A 12,836-nucleotide genomic window follows, 5' to 3' on the forward strand; every position below is an offset into this window, starting at 1 on the left:
AGGTGTGTGTGTGTGTGTGTGTGTGTGTGTAGGTGTGTGCACTTCTGGCCTCCCTCCGTCTGCCTCCATAGGGTAAATTACTGTGTAATGATGTGCTAATGAACTAGCATATTATATTCATTAGGACAGCATTGCCTAGAGGGATACACACACACACACACACACACGCACAAACACACAACACACACACACACACACCATCCATTCATTAGGCCAGTGTGGGCTGCTTGAATACCTTCCCTCTCTGAGCCAAAACACAGCCGACCAAGGCCAGGAGAGACATTAGCAAGCATGGGCAGAGTCCAACACACCTAATGGTGGCACTGTATGAATGGCAATGGGAGAAGGTGCTGCGGACGGGAACACAAAGTCCTCTGTCCGCTGGTTACACGCGAATATACTGGTGAGCTTGTTTTTCACTCGTCAGTTTACCCCCATTGGCACGACGTAGAATGTTCAGAAGTTGCCAAAGCATTAGCGGCCGTACTCCCTTTCAGTGAATACAGTGAAATGCAATGAGGACGATGATGAAATTCAGGTCATTTCAGAGGTAGAAACAACAACCAAGTACAGCATTACTTCCGTTGCATTCTGTCATCTTCAATCTTCTTAATAAATGAAATACAAATAAAAGAGTGCATTTCAAACAGTACACAGAGGATGCACTGTAATACTCAGAAGTGAAATGCTGTAAAAAAAAACAAAAAACGAAATAGTTCAGGAACATGACAAAATGTCCCTCAGGCCATGGCAATCATTGACACATCAGTCAGAGATATTCGCCGTCTTCGCCTACAGACAGAATTATTCCCAGCTTTATGGCACCAGTGAATGCGCAGCAAATATCCTCACTTTGGGGAGTATTTCTCACAGTAGAGGAGAAGGCATATCTCTGTCCCCACGTCCTCTGCCAGGCACTGGCCAAACACATGCTCTGTCTTTGGCTTGTCATGTCTTTTGGTGTTTTTCCATTGGCTGACTGGGGGTTACTGAGCCTGTTGTAGGTCAGAATTTGTCTCAGATTTGTATTTCTGACAGAGTTATTCTCTGTAGAGAATAATAATGTGTTCTCTTTTTAGGGCCAAAATAGCAATTTAGTTTATAACTGTGTTTCATTTTCCTAATTTGTCAAATAGGAGGTCTTAATTCCTGGAACGATCTGATTGATTTCCCTGAGCGTTTGGATAATAGGGTTGTTTCAGGTTCTGAACAACACATCAGGGATTGTTTTCAGCGTTCAGCTCTTGTTTAAGGGCTTTAAAATATAAAATGTTTAATGATTACTGGGAACCTTCAAAACCGTCTGCATTATTTTGGTCCTTTCTTTGGTGATACTTAGAATAATTCAGAAGCACTCAGTATGCGCATTAAACATTTTTCTACATTTACTTTAGATTATTCACACAAAAATGTTACCTACTGTCTTGGCAGGTCAATGAAGCTGGCTTTCCTGTGACAGTTGCATCACAAACACCGTGCCGCACAAACATAACACATGCATGCAGTGACCACGCCCGCCACGACCCACGCCCGCCACGATCATGAGACGAGGAGGGCATGCAATGAAGGAAGGGCGGGGGGAAAACATGGAAATGAAAAGAGAGAGAGAGAGAGTGATGAAAAACATGGAAATGAAAAGAGAGAGAGAGAGAAAGTGATGAAAAACATGCAGAAAATTCAAAATAATATGATATCAACCTTTAAAGACTGACAAATAAGACTGCATATACACCAAGAGGCCAACTTCCAAGACATTTAGCAGAAGCATTTACCTGGAGGAATTTACAGTAGTAACAGGCCATCACTTTTCTACTTTCTCATGCTTGCCCTGCTCGGGAGTTGAACCCACAACTGTGGCGTAGTCATTAAAGGTCTGCCCAATAATATAGGGAGCTTCTAGGTGAGACAATCAGGTAACCTCTCCCCTATACCTCCTATTTTACCCAGAAATACCAGTCAGAGAATTACTGAACGCAGGAGGGTATATTCAGGAAACCCCAGAATCCTCCAAATGGGATTTCAGGAGGACCTGGGAAGTGATTGAAAGTTCCAAGAATTCTGCAAACTGAACTGCATTTTTTAGGATGCAAATCACAGCTACTGCCGATCCCATCAGAGCCTGATTCAATTTCCCCCCAACCAGTCAAACACCCTGACTGTGACACAATGCAGACGAGACACGACACAGGCAACCTTCCTACAGAACCCCGCGTTCCGGACCCCTGCAACGCTTTTTACGATCCAGTGGAACACAATGGTCCCTTCTGTATGGAGGGGATGGAAGAAAGGATTGTGTTTTTGCTGATGATCGGGTGTTGTTTAGATTGATAGATTGATCTCGGAGGAGTAATCTGGCGAGTGGGTTCCTGTGAAACCTACTATACATGCTGATTAGATCGTGTGGAAGAGTCACCTGTAAGTCTAAGCGGCCTTTATAAGCTGTTATTAAAGTCTCCCCTCACAGATCAATACGGGGTCTGAATGGCGATGTGGTTAACGGTGGCATATAAGGACCGATTCTATTTACTGTAATACGATTCAATTCAATACAACTTTATCAGCCCCCTTGAGCAATTCAGGAAGCTAGAATGTGATAATGTTCTTCTATCCAATCCCCCGAAAAACTGATGAGATGATAGAATTTGGAATGTCTTATTGGAATTTAGAGCCATCTGACTTAGGAATGGCTGTTTGAAATTTAGAACTGTTTCAGAGACTAATAAAGTTCCCAGAGTCGGTTGGAAAAAGAGAAGAAAAGAAAGAAAATGTATTTCAAGCTCAGCAGTTTTTCTTTCCATCCGAACTCCAGTTTTTATCCCCGTCATTAGTGTTAAATTATTGGCAGCTCAGCAACCACACAAGCACAGCCGGAGTCTAGTGAAAAGGAGAGATAAAGACAGCCATTCAGCCCTTTAACTTCTCCTCTGCTCCTGGTGACCTTCAGTCATTGTGTTGGAAAGAGCGGGAGTGGAGAAACTGCCGAAATATAACACTGAATGTAGAGCCCTTCTGTGTGATATAATGAAGACCTAATCCATTGTCTCTGTGTGCAGTGTAAAAGTCTTAATCCTCAACTGTTAATACTTTAACACTGACAAGAGAGTCGGGGCTAAGAAAAGGATGTTCGTTTTGCTCACATAATTCTTTAACTTTGTTCAAATCAATGTGTGTGTATATATGTGTGTGTGTGTGTGTGTGCATGTGCGTGCACGCACACTTGTCTGCCAGAGAGTGTGTGATGTCTGATTAAACCTCATGAGCTCCTGTTCATTATCATCAGTCGTGTCTAAGCTTCAGAAAACCTACTTACGAGAACATTAAAACACTGTGGGTCCTCGCTAATGCTAAAATGACACAAACTACGCAAGTCAACTCCATGAACTACACATCCAACTCCATGAACTACGCCACCAACTCTATGAACTACACATCCAACTCAATGAACTACGCCACCAACTCCATGAACTACACATCCAACTCCATGAACTACACCGCCAACTCCATGAACTACACATCCAACTCCATGACCTACACAGCCAACTCTATGAACTACGCCACCAACTCCATGGACTACACATCCAACTCCATGAACTACACCGCCAACTCCATGAACTACACATCCAACTCCATGACCTACACAGCCAACTCTATGAACTACGCCACCAACTCCATGGACTACACAGCCAACTCCATGAACTACACCACCAACTTCGTGAACTACGCCACCAACTTCGTGAACTACGCCACCAACTCCATGAACTATGCCACCAACTTCGTGAACTACGCCACCAACTCCATGAGCTACGCCACCAACTTCGTGAACTACGCCGCCAACTCGTTGTGCCCTCCCTGTGTTGGTGCGAGCGCGTCTCCATCTTACCCACATAAAGCTGACTGAACAGCTCAAGCCGCGTGTGGCCCTGGGGAGGGGCGGGCCGAGCTTCCCTATAGGTCAGATCCAGCTGCAGCACTGCCTCCTTGACGTTCCGCTCCGCCGTCACCCGATGCCACTGGTCGTCGTTGAGGGGCATGGCTGAATGGACGGCCAGCTCCACGGGGCCGTTGCCCACATCAAAGGAGAACGACACCACGGTCGGAGCTGCCGAGGAGGAGGACACAGAATGGGGATTTTATCAACGTCACGTCCACTAACTCCTAAGCACATTTCAATCCATTTATTTAAATGCGTAAAGCACCTTTGTTTGTGATAATCAATGTTGTTCAGTCCAAATCTCATAAGTCATTATTTTCCAGCTGTCCACCCTGGAGTTCTACAGTTCAATATCTAATCTAATGCCTCGTTAGTTATGCGGACTCATTTAGCTGATATAGATTTCAGTTTTACTGTGGAGATGGTTGCTCCCGGTGTTTGATGGACCTGATTCACGGAAAGATTGATAAAAACCCAGTGAAAGAGAAAAAGAGGGAGTGTGTATGTGTGTGTTGTGTGTATATGCCTGCCACTAGCCTCCTGCTCGGTCCAGATGTTCCTCCCTGAAGGCTGAGTGGGTCACTCTCCTTCCTGCCCTATCAACTCCTCTCTGACCACCCTAACAATCCCACAGTGACCACTCAATCAATCCCACACTGACCACTCAATCAATCCCACACTGACCACCCTATCAATCCCACACTGACCACCCTATCAATCCCACACTGACCATCCTATCAATCCCACACTGACCACCCTATCAATCCCACAATGACCACCCTATCAATCCCACACTGACCCACCCTATCAATCCCACACTGACCACCCTATCAATCCCACACTGACCCACCCTATCAATCCCACACTGACCACCCTATCAATCCCACACTGACCACCCTATCAATCCCACACTGACCCACCCTATCAATCCCACACTGACCCACCCTATCAATCCCACACTGACCCCCCTATCAATCCCACACTGACCCACCCTATCAATCCCACACTGACCACCCTATCAATCCCACACTGACCACCCTAACAATCCCACACTGACCACCCTATCAATCCCACACTGACCCCCCTATCAATCCCACACTGACCCACCCTATCAATCCCACACTGACCACCCTATCAATCCCACACTGACCACCCTATCAATCCCACACTGACCCCCCTATCAATCCCACACTGACCATCCTATCAATCCCACACTGACCACCCTATCAATCCCACAATGACCACCCTATCAATCCCACACTGACCCACCCTATCAATCCCACACTGACCACCCTATCAATCCCACACTGACCCACCCTATCAATCCCACACTGACCACCCTATCAATCCCACACTGACCCACCCTATCAATCCCACACTGACCACCCTATCAATCCCACACTGACCCACCCTATCAATCCCACACTGACCCCTCTATCAATCCCACACTGACCACCCTATCAATCCCACACTGACCCACCCTATCAATCCCACACTGACCACCCTCTCGGTCACATTAATCACCCCCACTGTGATTCCCCTCCTCTCTGTCTATGGTTTCTACTCCATCCTCCCCTTTTCTTTTCCGGGCAGAAACAACAGATGGACAGTTCAGCCTCGGTTAGCTGAGTAAAACACAGTCAGACACAAAGCCCAAAGCCCTAGTGTGAAAACAGACATAATCTAATCTATTGTAATGAAGGCCTGAGCACGACTTGGACAAACTCCAACTAATCTTCCTCTTCTCAGTCTCCATCCCTCCCCTCCGCCACATCTCCCCTTGTCTTAACAAAGGAAAGAAAAAACCCGGAGCCACAGACACACCTCGCCCTGGAGAGAGGGTTCTGAAAGCTGAGAGCGGCAGAACGACAAGAGAAATAAATTATTTCTCTTCCATCAAAATTAAAGCTCATCCAAGACCTGGAATCACACATGAATATTCAACAACCTCTTCTCAGAGCGATATGGAGAGCGAGAGAGAGCCAGAGAGAAAGAGATGGGTGTGTGTATGTGCTAAGTGGGTGTTATACATGAGTTGTAACTCAAGATGTCAGCCATGTTCCCCCGAAGGTGGCTGTTATTAATTAGTACTAAACCCCCACCCCACACTTCACAAGAAATGGGTGGATGAGGTGAATTACCCCCGTTAAACTTAAAGTTCTTGGAAATCTGTCGAAATGTAATTTGTCATCCGTCATCAAATTGACAGCCACTATGCTTGAATAGCCGTCTCGTCATAAAGAGCCGTGGTAAAATGTAATCCACAGTAATGTAACATTCTCAATCTGAATACGACTGAAATGCCATTTGGATGTTTCATTTGAGTCATTTGAGGAGAGTCGCAAAAACAAGTACATGACACGTCAATCATTGCTCCTGAACCAGGGGACGGGGAGAATATCTGCAGGAGAAAAGTTAGAAAATATGAACTTCTGAATGTTTTATTTTTGTTCTAACATAGTGTTCTGATTTTTTTTTTTTTTATAACAAAATATACGAACATGAAGAAAAACCAGTGACAATGATACAAGGCAACATAAGGAGTGTGAAAACACAGGAAGAAGCAAACGAACAGAAGAGTTAGCAAAAAGAGTAGATTATAAAGCCAGAAGGACAGAGAGAAACAGTGTAACAGAGAGATAGAAAGAGATACAGAGAGAGAGAGACACACACAGAGATACAGAGAGAGAGATACAGAGAGGGATACAGAAACACAGATATACACAGAGAGAGATACACAGAGAAATACAGAGAGAGTTATACAGAGAGAGAGATACCGAGAGAGTTATACAGAGAGAGAGATACAGAGAGAGTTATACAGAGAGAGAGATACCGAGAGAGTTATACAGAGAGAGAGATACAGAGAGCGTTATACAGAGAGAGAGATACCGAGAGAGTTATACAGAGAGAGAGATACCGAGAGAGTTATACAGAGAGAGAGATACCGAGAGAGTTATACAGAGAGATTGAGAGAAAAATTAGATCGTCAGTAACAAAACTCAAACAAATTAAAATCTCTAACCAAAATGCTTACACTAACTATTGGCAAAATGAAATCAAATGAAATAAAAACATTTAATGTTGCCAAATTCTAAACAGAGATCAAGTTAGCACAACAACTTGTATACATCAAAGAATATAAAAAGCAGGACTCAGTGATCATAGCCTGGCTATAGAGACAGGACTCAGTGATCATATCCTGACTATAGAGACAGGACTCAGTGATCATAGCCTGGCTATAGAGACAGGACTCAGTGATCATAGCCTGACTATAGAGACAGGACTCAGTGATCATAGCCTGGCTATAGAGACAGGACTCAGTGATCATAGCCTGGCTATAGAGACAGGACTCAGTGATCATAGCTTGACTATAGAGACAGGACTCAGTGATCATAGCCTGGCTATAGAGACAGGACTCAGTGATCATAGCCTGGCTATAGAGACAGGACTCAGTGATCATAGCTTGACTATAGAGACAGGACTCAGTGATCATAGCCTGACTATAGAGACAGGACTCAGTGATCATAGCTTGACTATAGAGACAGGACTCAGTGATCATAGCCTGGCTATAGAGACAGGACTCAGTGATCATAGCCTGACTATAGAGACAGGACTCAGTGATCATAGCCTGGCTATAGAGACAGGACTCAGTGATCATAGCCTGACTATAGAGACAGGACTCAGTGACCATAGCCTGGCTATAGAAACAGGAATCAGTGATCATAGCCTGGCTATAGAAACAGGACTCAGTGATCAAAGCCTGGCTATTGAGACAGGACTCAGTGATCATATCCTGGCTATAGAGACAAGGCTCAGTGATCATAGCCTGACTATAGAGACAGGACTCAGTGATCATATCCTGGCTATAGAAACAGGACTCAGTGATCATAGCCTGACTATAGAGACAGGACTCAGTGATCATAGCCTGACTATAGAGACAGGACTCAGTGATCATAGCCGGACTATAGAGACAGGACTCAGTGATCATATCCTGACTATAGAGACAGGACTCAGTGATCATATCCTGGCTATAGTGACAGGACTCAGTGATCATAGCCTGACTATAGAGACAGGACTCAGTGATCATAGCCTGACTATAGAGACAGGACTCAGTGATCATAGCCTGGCTATTGAGACAGGACTCAGTGATCATAGCTTGACTATAGAGACAGGACTCAGTGATCATAGCCTGGCTATTGAGACAGGACCCAGTGATCATAGCCTGGCTATAGAGACAGGACTCAGTGATCATAGCTTGACTATAGAGACAGGACTCAGTGATCATAGCCTGGCTATAGAGACAGGACTCAGTGATCATATCCTGGCTATAGAGACAGGACTCAGTGATCATAGCTTGACTATAGAGACAGGACTCAGTGATCATATCCTGACTATAGAGACAGGACTCAGTGATCATAGCCTGGCTATAGAGACAGGACTCAGTGATCATAGCCTGGCTATAGAGACAGGACTCAGTGATCATAGCCTGGCTATAGAGACAGGACTCAGTGATCATAGCCTGGCTATAGAGACAGGACGGCATAAAATAACATGGGTGGTCAGAGAAGAGAGATTTTGTAAACACTGTGATTCAAGAGAAGTTGAAAATGAACAGCACTTCCTACTTCACTGCTCTATGTATGAGTCAATTCGAAGTATCTATTTCTTCAAATTTAAAGAAGTGATAGCTCATTTTATGGATCTGCTGAGAAGAGAGAGAGATACAAAGAAAGAGAGATACTGAGAGAGATAGAGCGAGATACCGAGAGATAGATACGGTGACTGACATTTGAGTTCGAGCCGTATGAAGTCGGTGTTGCCCAGGTTTTCCAGGAAAACTCCGTAGGAGGCACTGGTCTTGAAGTAGAAGGAAATGTCAGCACTGGTCTCTCCCTGGAAGGTGGGGAAATGCAGGTAGGAGGAGGGCGTGGTGAACGAAGCTGCATTCCAGTAGTTACCTGGAAGACGCAGAGGAAAGAAGATTAGAGAAAAGGGGATACCTGCAAAGAGAAAAACACCGGGCATGTCAGGTGACCTCCTCAACAACTACCACTGGTGGAGTTCAGCTTCGCATCCAGGATCTCCTTCCCTTTTATATGGCCCCTTCTGTCTGTTTTCTGTGTCTGTCTGTCAGGAGGGGTGTGTGTGTGAGAGAGCGAGATAAATACACTTATTTTACCAGTCATGTCGAACAGAAAAGCAAAAACAGACAGGTGTGATGGAAACAAGATGTGTCTGTAAAATATTATTCATGTCGACAGTCAATTTGTCTGTTTGACTCAGTGGGATCTTCTTGTCTGTAGAATAAATGAGGAGAGAAATGCCAGTGAAAAAGCCTTTATGGACAAATATTGACATAACACAACAGAACATAATAGAACATAACATTATACAACATAGCTTAGTAGAATATACAGTTAGGTTAGGAAATGTCTGGACACTTACACAATTTTCATAATTTGGGCTTCGTACACCACCACAATGGATTTGAAATGAAATAACCAAGATGCAAATGAAGTGCAGACTTTCAGCTTTAATTCAAGGGGTTGAAGAAAAATATCGCATGATATGCAACCATTTTCATACGCAGTCCCTTTATTTCAGGACTCAAATGTACTTGGACAAATTAACACAATCACAGATAAAATGTAAATTCTTAATACATCGCCGGGAATCCTTTACTGCTAAATGTCTAGAATGCATGGACATCACCAAACGCTGGGTTTCCTCCTTTGTGATGCTTCGCCAGGCCTTTACTGCAGCTGTCTTCAGTTGTTGTCTGTTCGTGGGTCTTTCAGCCCTGAGTTTTGACTTCAGAAAGTGAAATGCATGCTCGATTGGGTTGAGATCAGATGATTGACTTGGCAATTGCAGAATGTTCTACTTTGCCTTAAACTCCTGGGTTGCTTTCACAGTATATTTTGGGTCATTGTCCACCTGTAAAGTGAATTGCTGAACAATCAACTTTTCTGAATTTGGCTGAATCTGAGCAGACAATATATCCCAATACACTTCAGAATTCACCCGGCTGTTTCTGCCTTGTCATATCATCAATAAACACTAGTGACCCAGTGCCATTAGAAGCCAGACATGCCCATGTCATCACACTGCCTCCACCGTGTTTTACAGATTAAGTGGTATGCTTCAGATCATGAGCCGTTCCAAGCCTTTTCCATACATTTTTCTTCCCATCATTCTGATACAGGTGGATCTTAGTTTCATCTGTCCAAAGAATGCTGTTCCAGAACTGGGCTGGCTTTTTTTTAAAGATGTTTTATGATAGAGACTTATCTGGCCTTTCTATTCTTGAGGCTTATGAATTGTTTGCACCTTGTGGTGAACCCTCTGTATTTGCTCTCATGAAGTCTTCTCTTTATGGTAGGCTTGGATAATGACATGCCTACCTCCTGTAGAGAGTTCTTCACTTAGCTGGATGTTGTAAAGGTTTTTTTTCTTTACCATGGAAAGGATCCAACAATCAGCCACCACAGTTGTCTTCCGTGGACGTCCAGGCCTTTTTGTGCTGCAGAGCTCACCAGTGAGTTCTTTTTTTCTCAGAATGTACCAAACTTTTGATTGGGTCACTCCTAATGTTCCTTCTATCTATCTGATGGATTTTAAATTTTTTTGCTGCCTATGTACGGCCTGTTTCACTTACATTGAGAGCTCCTTTGGCCCCATGTTGTGGGTTTCACAGCAACAGCTTCCAAATGAAAAAGCCTCCCCTGGAATCAACTCGAGACCTTTTACCTGCTTAATCGATGAAGAATTAACAAAGGAATAGCCCACACCTGTCCATGAAACAGCTTTTGAGTCAATTGTCCAATTACTTTTGGTCCCTTGAAAAAGAGGGGGCTACATATTAAAGAGCTGTAATTCCTAAACCCTTCCTCCAATTTGGATGTGAATACCCGGAAAGTGAAGCTAAGAGACTGTACTTTAGGCGCTTATTAATTATTTAACTGTAACTTGAATATATTTTGGTAAACAACCAAAAAAACGAAACTTGTCTCAGTGTCCAATTATACCGGACCGAACTGTAACAGGACATAATAGAATCAAACTACAGGACATAATAGAATCAAACAACAGGACATAATAGAATCAAACAACAGTACATAATAGAACATAACAGCACATAGCAGAACATAATAAAAAATAACAGCACATGGCAGAACATAATAGAACATAACAGCACATGGCAGAACATAATACAACACAACAGCACATGGCAGAACATAATAGAGGATGACAGCACATGGCAGCACATAACGGAACATAACAGGACATAACGGAACATAACAGGTCATAACAGAACATAACAGGACATAACAGGACATAACAGAACATAACGGAACATAACAGGACATAATAGAACATAACGGAACATAACAGGACATAACGGAACATAACAGGACATAATAGAACATAACAGCCCATAGCAGAACATAATAAAACATAACAGGACACAATAGAACATAACAGGACATAACGGAACATAACAGGACATAATCCAACATAACAGCCCATAGCCGAACATAACAGGACAAAACGGAACATAGTAGAACATAATAAAACATAACAGGACACAATAGAACATAACAGGACATAACGGAACATAACAGGACATAACAGAACATGACAGGATATGATAGAACATAACAGTACATAATAGAACATAACAACACATAGCAGAACATAACAGGACATAACGGAACATAGCAGAACATAATAAAACATAACAGGACACAATAGAACATAACAGGACATAACGGAACATAACAGGACATAATCGAACATAACAGACCATAGCCGAACATAACAGGACAAAATGGAACATAACAGGATATGATAGAACATAACAGTACATAATAGAACATAACAACACATAGCAGAACATAACAACATAACATAATAGAACATAACATAATAGAAAATAACAACAGAACATAATAGACCATAAATGGAAATAACAGAACATAATAGACCATAAATGGAAATAACAGAACATAACAGAACACTCAATGATAGGTCTGTGCTTAGTTTTGTCTCTGGAATCCCTGGTGAACACCCCAGGGTGCTGATCTGGAACACAGCGGGCTTGATGCACCTTCCCAACAATTACTCTGTTCAGTCACGTTCTGATGACATCATGATTGATGCACAGCTGCCATTTGACAGAACAAAACGACGTGTGTCTTATCGTCGTCCGTGACCCAGTCCTCACCGTGGCCCGAGGCGTCCTACCTGCTGAATGTTGGGAAGTGTTGGGGACGTGGGCAGGCATCCAGACCGGGAGGACATGTTTTTGTGACAAAATGAGTCGAGCGCGCTATGGAGAACACATCAAATGTTTCGATTTTTTCTTGGTACACGAAAAAGACAATTAAGGAACGTTTTGGTGCAACACGCCGTGACACAAACACACACACACCGTTTTTTTATCCACAAAAAGTTTATAATTTTCTTTTATGCAGATTTATGAATACTTACACGAAAATCGGTTGCAATTTGGATGGAATCCTTGGCTGCTGAGACAGCATGTATGTGGTTATCGGATCAGTGAAGTCTGCATGGAGCTTCTGGCCTTTTCACACAGCAACACTTACCAGACAGCGGGACTCTGTGTGTGTGTGTGTGTGTGTGTGTGTGTGTGTGTGTATTTCTCCCTGTTTATGTACGTGTGTGTTTCTGTGTGTGATGGCAGATGGATCTGTCACATCCAGCCATTCCCTGAATACCATTAAATCCCTCTTTCCCTCAACCACTTTCTCTCTCCCTCTCCCGCTCGTTTCATCTTGTCCTCTCTTTCCCGCTATCCCTCTTTCCCCATTCCCCTCACTCAGTTCCCCATATCCCTGTTTCCCCTCGCTCTTTTCTCCCCCCTCTCTGTTCTCCCCCCTCT

At 43.5% G+C, this 12,836-nt stretch overlaps 1 protein-coding gene across 4 annotated transcripts in view; it reads right to left on the bottom strand.

The window, feature by feature from the left end:
• cntnap2a (contactin associated protein 2a) overlaps positions 1 to 12,836 on the bottom strand; it is a 163,858-nt gene that overhangs the window by 22,215 nt on the left and 128,807 nt on the right. For 3 of the 4 annotated variants that reach the window (XM_020041701.3, XM_020041700.3, XM_020041699.3), the window contains 3 exons: positions 8,719 to 8,889; positions 3,881 to 4,099; positions 1,421 to 1,450 (listed from right to left, as the gene is read on the bottom strand). In XM_020041701.3, the coding sequence (XP_019897260.2) occupies positions 1,421 to 1,450; positions 3,881 to 4,099; positions 8,719 to 8,889 (420 nt within the window). The remainder of the gene's footprint in view (positions 1 to 1,420; positions 1,451 to 3,880; positions 4,100 to 8,718; positions 8,890 to 12,836) is intronic. The other variant, XM_010890158.4, reaches the window with a different exon arrangement.

The sequence above is a fragment of the Esox lucius genome, chromosome 21 (genome assembly GCF_011004845.1).
Source record: "Esox lucius isolate fEsoLuc1 chromosome 21, fEsoLuc1.pri, whole genome shotgun sequence".
Taxonomy (NCBI): domain Eukaryota; kingdom Metazoa; phylum Chordata; class Actinopteri; order Esociformes; family Esocidae; genus Esox; species Esox lucius.